At 53.6% G+C, this 9,649-nt stretch overlaps 5 protein-coding genes and 1 non-coding gene across 6 annotated transcripts; 2 read left to right on the forward strand and 4 right to left on the reverse strand.

Annotated features, from left to right (window-relative positions):
- Positions 1 to 642: 642 nt before the first annotated feature.
- VVS1 (Vvs1p) lies at positions 643 to 2,826 on the reverse strand. The gene is made up of 7 exons (XM_076642066.1): positions 2,658 to 2,826; positions 2,545 to 2,557; positions 2,081 to 2,471; positions 1,596 to 2,003; positions 1,262 to 1,515; positions 1,126 to 1,171; positions 643 to 1,026 (listed from the first exon to the last, which is right to left on the reverse strand). The coding sequence occupies exons 1-7, from the start codon at positions 2,720 to 2,722 to the stop codon at positions 785 to 787; spliced, it is 1,419 nt and encodes a 472-aa protein (XP_076493204.1). The 5' UTR covers positions 2,723 to 2,826; the 3' UTR covers positions 643 to 784.
- BDY24DRAFT_401208 (yippee zinc-binding/DNA-binding /Mis18, centromere assembly-domain-containing protein) lies at positions 2,827 to 4,125 on the forward strand. The gene is made up of 4 exons (XM_076642067.1): positions 2,827 to 2,990; positions 3,197 to 3,263; positions 3,405 to 3,490; positions 3,619 to 4,125. The coding sequence occupies exons 1-4, from the start codon at positions 2,892 to 2,894 to the stop codon at positions 3,754 to 3,756; spliced, it is 390 nt and encodes a 129-aa protein (XP_076493205.1). The 5' UTR covers positions 2,827 to 2,891; the 3' UTR covers positions 3,757 to 4,125.
- BDY24DRAFT_444394 (uncharacterized protein) lies at positions 4,126 to 6,186 on the reverse strand. The gene is made up of 7 exons (XM_076644845.1): positions 6,075 to 6,186; positions 5,493 to 5,945; positions 5,104 to 5,374; positions 5,014 to 5,021; positions 4,800 to 4,900; positions 4,589 to 4,701; positions 4,126 to 4,495 (listed from the first exon to the last, which is right to left on the reverse strand). Exons 2-7 carry the CDS (start codon positions 5,941 to 5,943, stop codon positions 4,393 to 4,395), a joined length of 1,047 nt encoding a protein of 348 aa, XP_076493206.1. The 5' UTR covers positions 5,944 to 5,945; positions 6,075 to 6,186; the 3' UTR covers positions 4,126 to 4,392.
- A 666-nt stretch (positions 6,187 to 6,852) lies between these two features.
- Positions 6,853 to 7,474, reverse strand: BDY24DRAFT_418354 (uncharacterized protein; the record flags this gene model as incomplete). Its single annotated transcript, XM_076643840.1, has 3 exons — positions 6,853 to 6,959; positions 7,075 to 7,100; positions 7,209 to 7,474. The coding sequence occupies 3 exons, from the start codon at positions 7,472 to 7,474 to the stop codon at positions 6,853 to 6,855; spliced, it is 399 nt and encodes a 132-aa protein (XP_076493207.1).
- Positions 7,475 to 7,570: 96 nt separating this feature from the next.
- On the forward strand, positions 7,571 to 8,655 carry BDY24DRAFT_444396 (uncharacterized protein; the record flags this gene model as incomplete). Its single annotated transcript, XM_076644846.1, has 3 exons — positions 7,571 to 7,814; positions 7,901 to 8,551; positions 8,632 to 8,655. The coding sequence occupies exons 1-3, from the start codon at positions 7,611 to 7,613 to the stop codon at positions 8,653 to 8,655; spliced, it is 879 nt and encodes a 292-aa protein (XP_076493208.1). The 5' UTR covers positions 7,571 to 7,610.
- Positions 8,656 to 9,533: 878 nt separating this feature from the next.
- On the reverse strand, positions 9,534 to 9,615 carry BDY24DRAFT_t95. Its single transcript has one exon. It is a non-coding gene; the product is annotated as a tRNA-Thr (tRNA).
- Between the last annotated feature and the right edge of the window lie 34 nt (positions 9,616 to 9,649).

Genomic DNA, 9,649 nt, shown 5'->3' on the forward strand with positions numbered 1-9,649 from the left:
CTTCTTGGCTCTGATTGAGTGTTTTCGTTCAAAAGCTGGAAAGGGAAACGTTGGGACTTTTGACCCTCAACTCCCATCTCTCTCGCTTTTCTTTCCCCCCTTGCTTCCCTTCCTTTCTCTGTCTTCCCCACGATACGCCAACTTTACTTCGAGGGTTCCTCTGCCAAATCCTTCGACTCTGGCTCGCTCAACGCTCCCTTTTCGTTCTCTTTTTTTTTTCTTTTTTCTCACGTGAGCTTCAGTTTCCCCTCCTTCGTCCTCTTCCCTCCTCCCTCCCTCCCTCCCACCTCCCCGACTCGAAAATGATGAGAGACATAACCATATACCGAATTCTTCATAACCTACTTGATGATCAAAAGCTATAGCAACAACTTCCTAATACCCCTTCGCACTCTCCAGTCTCTTTCGCTTCTGGACTCTTCCCGCCCTTGCTCGTTTGGATCTGTTCGCTGACTCTTCTTTCTTTCTTCTCTTTCTTCTCCTCGGCCGTCGCATCAGGTTTCTATCATCTCTTTTGGACTCGTTGATGTCTTGATTTTCTCTTATGAACCTCTTTCGAAGCCCAAAAAGCGAACGCGTCGCGGTGTCCCAAACTTCCCAGATCGCTCTCTTTCACTGAATGCTTTCTCCGACGATAGAATGCTCTTTTTTTCGCCTCCTGCGTATTAGAGGGCTCTTGATTTGAAACAAAAGAAGTACAACGAGCTGCTCCCTCCCATCCAAGCCCTCTGACGGAAACCCTTCCCTCCTCTCTCTTCCTCGCCGTCTCAACCGCTCGATTCGATCAACCACTCCTCCACCCCCTTCCCAACGCCAACCCACCCAAAATTAAACACCCAGCAAAGAGGTAGAACACCGTTCCTTCGCCCTCCCTTTGCTCTGGATCCTCTGGCGTTGGTTTCGGGGAGGAGAGGGCGAGTCGAACGGGGAGAAAGAGAGCTCCGATAGCAAGGTTGGAGACAAAGTTGACGAGGAGAGAGAGCGACGAGAGAGAGGATCGGGCGGGTGGTGGGACGAGCTCGGAGACTGAGTGAGAGGAAGAGAGGGGAGAGAAAGTGTCAAGAGGAGGACGCGTCGGCGGAAGTCTTCGTAAGAGAGAGAGAGAGTGTGAAAAAATGGACAGACTGATGATGAAGGGAACTGGTCCAAGTCCAATGGCGAAGGATCCGACCTTGAAAAAGGAAACAGGAAAGAAAAGAGGAGGAAGAAAGGTCAGACTCGTTCTCTCGTCGCGTCCATCTTCCTCTCTCGCCGGACTCACGAACGCAAACACACCGACCGCACTCAACTCATTCTTCCCTTCGTTCAGCCCATACCCCAAGCACATACTCGCAACTCCCATTCCAGCGATACTTCCCAGCAGCAACGTCCTTCTTCCCAGTCGTTCGACGAGGTAGACCGCTGGGAAGGTCATGATGAAGTTGAAGATGGTGAGGTATAGAGCGATGAGAGGAGCGTTGGTGGGCATCAAGGGTGTGAGGATAGAGACGGAGAAGAAGAAGACTGCGTTGATACCTGGGAAAGAAACCAGAAGAGAGACGTTCAGCTCGAAGACGAGGTGAGCGATGAGACGAGGACCTGGGAGGCTAACTCACCGCTGAACTGTTGCAGCAACATCGCTCCCAAGCAACACAGCACTCCCCTTCTGATATCCCGATCTCTCAACATCTCCCAAACACCCATCGGCTTCTCTCCTCCTGCAGCGATCCCGACCAACTCTTCCTCGGCAAGCGCTCTTCGCGCACGCGTCTCGTCGTCCTCCGCTTCTTCTTCTGAGAGAAGACCTTCCTCCTCAATGGCTCGACTTGAGAGTTTCGGTGACGAGGAGAGAGTAATGCGAGGAGAGTCGGGGGAGGGTACGAGAGGGGAGAGGAGGAGTTGTACGAAGCAGACGAGGGAGGAGAGGAACGGGATGTAGCGCCAGGTTGAAGGTTGCGAGAGGTAGAGGCCTGAGAGTTGAGCCATGAGGATTCCAGTGACGATGGAGAGTTGATGGAGGACACCTGAAGACGACGAAGGGAACGAGAGAAGGTCAGTTGAGAGGAGATGGGAGGAGGGAACGACGCGGCTGAGCTCTCACCGACGCTTCCTCTAATCTTCTCGGGAGCGATCAGTCCTAAAGCGGGAGGAACAACGCAGATCCCCAAGGCTGCTCCAAACCCTGTGAGAGCTCTACCGAAGAGCATGATCCATAGTCCTGGAGCGAGGGATTGGACGAGACCTCCGAGGAGGGAGACGAGGGCGCAGAGGACGAGGGATCGTTTGATGGTCAACGAAGGGAGGATGGCTGGGGAGGAGAGACACCCAAAGAGACCTCCGAAAGTGAAGGCTGCGGTAATGAATCCAAACTGAGCCGTCGTGATATCGAGGCAAGGAGGGAGGAAGGAGGGTGGAGAGGGGAGGAGATGGTGAAGGGGAGGGAGGGAGGAGGTCGAGGGACAGATGATGACGCTTTGAGGAGAGTTAAGGGCCTGAAAGAGAACAGATTATGGACGAGATTGAGCGCTATGTTTTAGTAGGGTCTACAGAAGAGATTAAGCTCACCGATATGTGGAATCTACATAGAAAGAACGAAGGAAAACCGGGAGCAAGGAGGGAAGGGAGGAACGGGAGAGGTCAGCTCGGAACGAACGACAATCAACTCCTCCCAAACTCACCCGTATATGAAACTCGACAAGCACAACCAGAAGACCAGGAGGGTGAAGCGAACAGAGACTTCCATTTCTTTTGATCGCCTCTGTGTCGTGGTTTGAAGGGAGATCGAGAAGCCGAGGTGACTCCGGAGATCAAGTCGAACGCAGCTCACACTCCTCCTTCTCCTCTGACCACCATTCTCTCCCCCCAATCCACTTGTTCAACCAACAAATCACACTCTACGAACAACCTCAACGATGGGCCAATGTCGACCGACTTATCTCACAGGGGACAAGGTCTGGGCTTGTAAACGATGCAAGACGCACTTGACCTCGGTGGAATCGTTGATGTCGAAGGTGAGCTCTTCTTTCCTTCTTGTTTCCCTCTCGAAGAAGAAGAAGATCTTCGTATCTATACAACAAGCTCAAGGCTGACCTCTCCGTCTTCTCTACTATCCTCACTTCTCTCTCCTCGCTCCTCCCTGTCCCTCCCTGGCGGCTTCCTCCTCGCTCCTCCACCACCCGCTCGATCCCCTCCTCGCTTCCTTGCTCCCTCCTGGTAGAAATTCAACGGTCAACACGGTCAAGCCTACCTCTTCCACACCGTAGTCAACATCAACGAAGGTCCAGGTTCGTCGCTGTCTCTCTATATCTCCCATTCTGTTCACCTTCCTCAAACGTCGTCCACCCCCACAACAACCCTCCCCGCTTTCCTCCTCCTCCTTCCTCTCGTCGTTATCTGACCTTTCTCTCGCTTTCGCTTTGACCCAGTGGAAGACAGACCTATGACTACAGGACTCCATACCGTTCGAGATATCAGCTGCAAGAAGTGTAGCTCAGTACTGGGATGGAAATATGTGAGTTCGAGCTCGTCTCGACTTCCTCTCCCCGCTCTTCCTTCCCTCTCCCTCCTGGTAGAAACGAACAAGAACACAAGCTAACTTTTCATCTGGGTTTGATGCTGTTTCTATGTTGATCTGAACAGGAACGAGCCTACGAAACCTCCCAGAAGTACAAGGAAGGTCGCTTCATCCTCGAGAAGGCTCTCCTCGTCGACTGCACCGATACCGCTGGCAGGAGGGAAGATTCGGGGACACCGAGTACTGGAGAGGAAGAGGCGTAATCCTTGTAATCTATTCTGCGTCTCCTTCTCAGACTTTCGGGAGCTGAACCGGTCGACGTTTCGATCGCGGGGGGGCGCGTCGTCGTCCCTGTTCTCTCTCGCTCCTTCGTCTCCTCCTCTTTCGAACTGTCTCCCCTTCCACCCTCCAGATACGCTTCTCTATATCCCTGCTTTCGTTTCTTCATGTTTCATCTAATCTTGCTTACTTACGCTTCTCAACGAACCTCTCTTTCCTCCCTTGCGCTTTCTTCCCCTTCGTTTCATGTTGTTCTTCCTTTCTTCTCTCTTTTGGGCCCACTTTACCCTTTGTTGTCTACTGTTCTTGACTCTTCGTGTATGTAGTCTCTCTTTCAAAGGTTCCTTGCGAGAACGAGAGAGATCGAGAGAGAAACGCGCTCGAACGAACGCGTCGACGTCTTGCTTCCTTCCCCCTTCGGCACCAGCTGTTCAGATTTCCTCCATTTATCTTCAAAGAACCAGAACATCCGTTTATCTTCAAGCCACATCCTTGTCTCCCTCTCCCAATTAAGCCGCTGGGACTGGCTCACGTTGACGCCGGCCGATTGCTTTGGGAAGGAGGGACCGACGACAACGAACAACCAAGACGAGATCGTGAGGATGGCTATGACGAGGAATCTACAACACTGGTTTCCTGGAAGAGTAGAGTTGAGGGTTGGGTACGGGGAGGGGTCGAGGGCCCGCCTGGTGGCTCGGAGGGACGAGGTTGGACGACGAAGAACTGCAGGTTTCGACGGTAAAGAAGAGGAGGCACCGTGAGTTTGAAAGGGGCACGGAGAAAGCTTCGAGGGATTCCAAGAGAGAAACGACGTACGGGGTTCCGAGAGGGAAATATTGTCGCTCGAGAGAGGACGATCGGAGGAGGACGCGTCGACGGACGAAAGAGGGAACGCTGGACTGAAGGACGAGGGATCGCATGGGGGAGAGCTGCATTACGAAAAGGAAGGGTAGAATGTATCAGCTGCTGCGTTCGAAGAGAACCGAAAAGAAAAGAAAGGGCCGAAGAAAGATGATGGGGGACGAACCGAAGCTTGGGCTGGAAGACGAGTAGCATGAACGGGCGACCGAGTGGTGGTAGCGACGACGAAGACCGAGTAAGAGCAAAGGAAGACGAAGGTTTCAGAGTCTGAAGCCAAAGGAGATGAAATGGGAAGGAAGGAGGAGGGGGAGGGGAGAGGTCAGGGACGTGCCAGACGACGAACCGACGCGACGAGAGACGAAAGACGAGAGCGAACTCACCATTCTCACTTCGGTATCGGGCACGACGAGCAGACCATGTTGTAATGCAGCGTGATCTCTTCGTCCACAATCTTCACTTCCCGAGCCCACTCAGCTTCCTTTGCTTCCAAACCCGTCCTCAACTCCAGCTCCCTCGCAATCCACCCTCCGTCCTGCCCAACCCTAGCCCACAGGTTCTGAGCATCCACCCACCCTCTCACTCCCTCCCACTCTCCTCTCGCTACCGTAACCTCGGCTTCCAAAGTGTCGATGTGCTGATTCTTCTCGGAGATCCAAGCGAACCATTCCTCGAGCAGTTGAGATCGAAGTCGCTTGTAGATTCCTCCTCTCGGTTCGTCGGCTGTTCGATCCATCCCAATGGCTGTACAGAGGAAGATTTTGAAATCAGTTACATCGTCTCGAATCAGAGTCCTTCGAAGGTTGATGTCTCGAAGGGGAGGAGGCGGGAAGGAAGAGGGAGAGGAAGAACGACGGCTCACTGTAGAGCTGGTGAAGAGTTCGGACGATCAACTCGTAGGTAGCTGCGTCCGCTGCTGAAGAGGTGAGTCCTGAAGGGTTGGGAATTCCCTTGACGGCGTCGGTGAAGTTCTGTGCGATCTTCCTGCTGAGAGCGTTGAGTTGGACAGACGTGCAGGCTCGAGAGCGAGAGAACATGGTGGCGAAGGTGTCGGCTTGAACTTTGAGGTACTTCCAGAACGAAGGGTTGGGTTTGGGCAGGTTGAGGGCAGGCTGGATCGGCCAAGGAGGAGGGAGAAGAGGTCGTTGAGAGGAGGAGGAGGGCTGAAGCTGAGCTTGGTCCTGATCCTGCTGAGGGAGGATGGGAGGAGGGTACGAGTAGGAGGGACCTTGGAAGTTGGAGGAGGAGATGTACGGAGGTTGATAAATCGGGGCATAAGGTGATTGGTAGTTGTAGAAGGGGAGCTGAGACATGGCTGAGCTCGAAAGAAAGGAGGGAAGAGGGAGGGAGGGAGGGAAGGAGAAGATGGTCAGCTCGTTGCCTCTTGCTGGGCGGCGTATGAGCTCAGAGCTCTTCGAGAGGGGTCGTAGAGCAAGGAACTCACTGAAGAAGCTGTCGCTTGATGTCTGGTCAAGACCGAGGAAGGGAACGAGGGACGGTTGAAGGAGTTGGGAAGGACCTCGCGAAATGAGCTTCGACTCGCCCTTCTCCCCTCCCCCCCCTCCCTCGTCCCCTTCACGACGGGTTTTTGATATTTGGTACGGACTCGGTAATTTCACCAACTTTTCTCCTCTTCGCCATCCTTTTTTCCAGCTGTGAGCTTGCTGAGTCTGCGAAATCCCCTCTTGATGCCCTCCCTTTCGCTCCCTCATCGTCGTCCCGTACTCTCCTTCGCTTCGTCGTCAAACCCTCTTCTACCAGACTACAGCCTCTCGCTTGTAGAAGCAGCGAGCCAATGATCGAAGTATTAATTGATCGAGCGAAGCACATACCTGGAGCGATCTCCAAAGAGGAGAGCTGCTGGCCCGACGCGTCTGGTCGCCGTCTCTTTTCGGCCACGCCGTCGTAGGATCAATCTTCTCGTCTCATCTCGCCTCAATATCCGAAGAACAGTATAAAGTAGCCTCATACTTCCTTTTGCTCGAGAGGGAGGAAGGAAACAAGACAATCCTCCACGAAAAAGATCGTTTCGCCGACGATGGTTCGCTCGTTCTACGGTCTACCCCTGACGGTTCCAAAAGCTGTCATCGATCTGAATCTGATGAGTATCTACCAGCAAAGAAGAAATCGTAGAGTGCGTGTGGGCTTCTGAGCTGGAGAAGAAACAAGAGAGGGAGAGGGTAAAGGGGGTCGAAGCTCACCGAATCGTTCGTCGCTCTCCCTTACACCAAAGAATCCCCCTTGCCCTTCTGACCAGCTTCTAGGACGACGAGTTCCCCAGGAGAGGACTCGATGGGTGGCTCGGGACGAGACCTTCCGGCGTAGTATACTGATAACCAAGAGAGGAGGAGGCGATCAGCTTGAATTTCCCTCCTTCGACGACTTCTCTTTCCCCCCTCCTGGCGTCAAGATACGGAGTACAGACTGGCTGTAATGAAACTCACCGTTCAAGCCTATTAGGCCAAAGAAGCTGGGAAAGAGCGACAGAAACAAGAATCCTGTAAAGTCGTCCTGCCTCGTTGAACCGTCCGCAAGGATCTCCTTCCTTGTTCCGATGGAGCACCAAAGGAGGACGAACGAGAGGAACTGAACGTTGGACGAGATCCAAGCTGCGTCATGACGTTTGAGGGAGTCGAGATCAGGGGAGATGGTGTAGTCGAGAGCGATAGGTTTGAGGAAGAAGTGGACGAAGGCGGAGAGGACGGTGAGGAGGAGGAGGGAGAGGAGAGGCTCAGGGAGGGACAAGGGATTGACGTCGATGCCAAAGGCCCAAGCGAGTCCGAATTGGGGAAGTAGGACGGCAAAGAGGAGCAGTAGGAGACGAGATCTCGGGAGGGGGGCCATCTTGAACGTTGGGAGGGAAGAAGAGGAGAGAAGGACAAAGGCGAGCTCGACGAAATGTTGTTTGGTCGCCTTCCTTCCCTTCTTCTCCTCTAACGACCAGCATCCAAGAAGACAAAGTCCACTTCTTCTTCGTCGGATGGAACCTTCATCTCCTCTCTCGGCAGCCTCAGAGCGAATCCCTATCGAAATCCTGCTCTCCATCATCCGACGATGCCCTCCCTCCTCCATCGCCCGCTTCGCTCGATGCTCGTTCGCCTGTCTCGAGATCTCTTCCCCTCTGCTCTACAACTACGTCGTCTTGAAGGATGTTGGGTCTCTGGAGATGTTTTTCGCTGCTCCAGTGAGTGTCCAATACTTTTGACACTCGACAACATGCCGGCTGGAGGCCTTGAAGCGAAAGGACCGACTCTCCTCCCTTCGGTCCAGAATCTCTCGCCCTCGTCAGCTCCCCATCTCCTTCCCTTCACCTCACGAACCCAAACAAAGCACCTTCACATCGAAATCCCTCGGTTAACACCCGAAGAAGCTCGTTCAAACCAACCGACTCCCCTCCTCCGCTCTCCCTCCTCCGGCCCTCTCCTCCTCGAGTCCTACTCCAACGTCTACGGCAGATGTGACTTCAAGAACCTCATCAACCCATCCCTCGTCATCCTCCACTCCGAGTTCGCCACTCCTACCCTCTTCGGCCACGTCCAATGGAAAAGTATGCCGTCCCATCTCGTCCCAACGGAGTGGGATCGTGTTCGAGACGTCGTCCTCTTTGGTTGCTTCCCGGACGAGCCTCTGAGGCCCATTCCTCCAGAGTGGGCAAGAGAATGGAGGGATCTCAGGATCACCATGGACCTCTCAATGATAGAGAACATCAAAACGGATCCTAGGAATCCGAACGGCTCGTGCCAAAGGTTGGTCAAGCGGTTCGTGGAGACGCTGAAGGAGAAGGTGAGAGGAAGGATTGGAGTGGGTTCAGAGGAGGTGCAGAGGATGTTTGAGGTTGCGGTAGAGGAGTTGATGGCGAAGCATAGCGGGAAGGCGCTGGAACTGGAGTTGAGGAGGCTGCCGGTGGAGATCTTGACCATCGTGAGTTCTTTCTCTCTCTCAACGACGCGACTTTCGAAGCAAAGAGCTGACTGCATCTTCCAAACTCTTGGAAATTGAAGACTAAATATATACATCGAACGTGATTACCTGCTCTGGTCTTGTGAAGGACCGAAGAAAAGTTGCCTCGCGTCGCGTCAAGCAGCGGGTTGAGTTGAAGACGGGCGGTGTAGGGACGACTTGGGATGGGTCTCACTGAGGTTGTTGATGGGCTCCTGCGCGAGAAGAGAGTGGGTTGAACTGAGAGAGTAGTTCCTCGAGCTCGAGGGTCGCTGGGAGGCGAGAGGGAGAGCGGGAAAGGAGAGGAGTGGTGGCAGCCAGCGACAACGACGAGAGACTAGCCCTCCTCAAATATTGTTTTGCTTCAAAAGTCGTCTCGTTTTTGTGTGGGGAAAGAGCGTTTTGCTCCCTCTGAGACACGCGTCGGTGTTGTCTCAGAGGGCAAAAACAAAAAGCCAAGGGGCGCGTTGCTGATCTCCCTCGCTTCCTCTCTGCTCTTCAACCAGCTCCCGCTCCACCAAAGAACAGCGAGAAGTCCTAGAAAACGGAGAAATATCGCTAAGTCTTCCAAGATTCTCACTTTCAAGGTATCGGCAAAGAAGGGAGACGAGGAGAGACGCGTCCTCGTCTCGGATCGAGCCCTTGGTCGGCCTCCCGGAGATGAAGGTGGACTCCGAGCAAGACAAGAGAATCCACCAGACCTCAGGAGAGATCGCTCTTGAGTTATAGAAAGATGAAGGGAGGAAAGAGAGCGAAGAAAGAAGGAGCGAAGTGAGGGCAGTCTCGCGCCGCTCCCTTTCTCTCCTCCTCTTGGCCCTGCAACACTTTGGGAACAATCTTCAAGCAAGCACGGGCTACCTCTATACTCATTGAAAACGCTAAGAGGTGGTCCAGGAGCCGCTTAAGACTGCAAGGAGACAGAACGAGGACTTTGCTGATGCTGCAAGGAAGGAGCAAAAAGGGAAGCTCCAACCCGGATTTGAACCGGGGATCTCAGCATGTCGGGACGTACGAGTGCCGCGCTATAGCTACTAAGCCACTGGAGCCTTTGTATGGTTATGTGTTCGTGGTTTCCAGCTA

Source organism: Mrakia frigida, assembly GCF_051309035.1.
Source record: "Mrakia frigida strain ATCC 22029 unplaced genomic scaffold BDY24scaffold_37, whole genome shotgun sequence".
NCBI classification, from domain to species: Eukaryota; Fungi; Basidiomycota; class Tremellomycetes; order Cystofilobasidiales; family Mrakiaceae; genus Mrakia; species Mrakia frigida.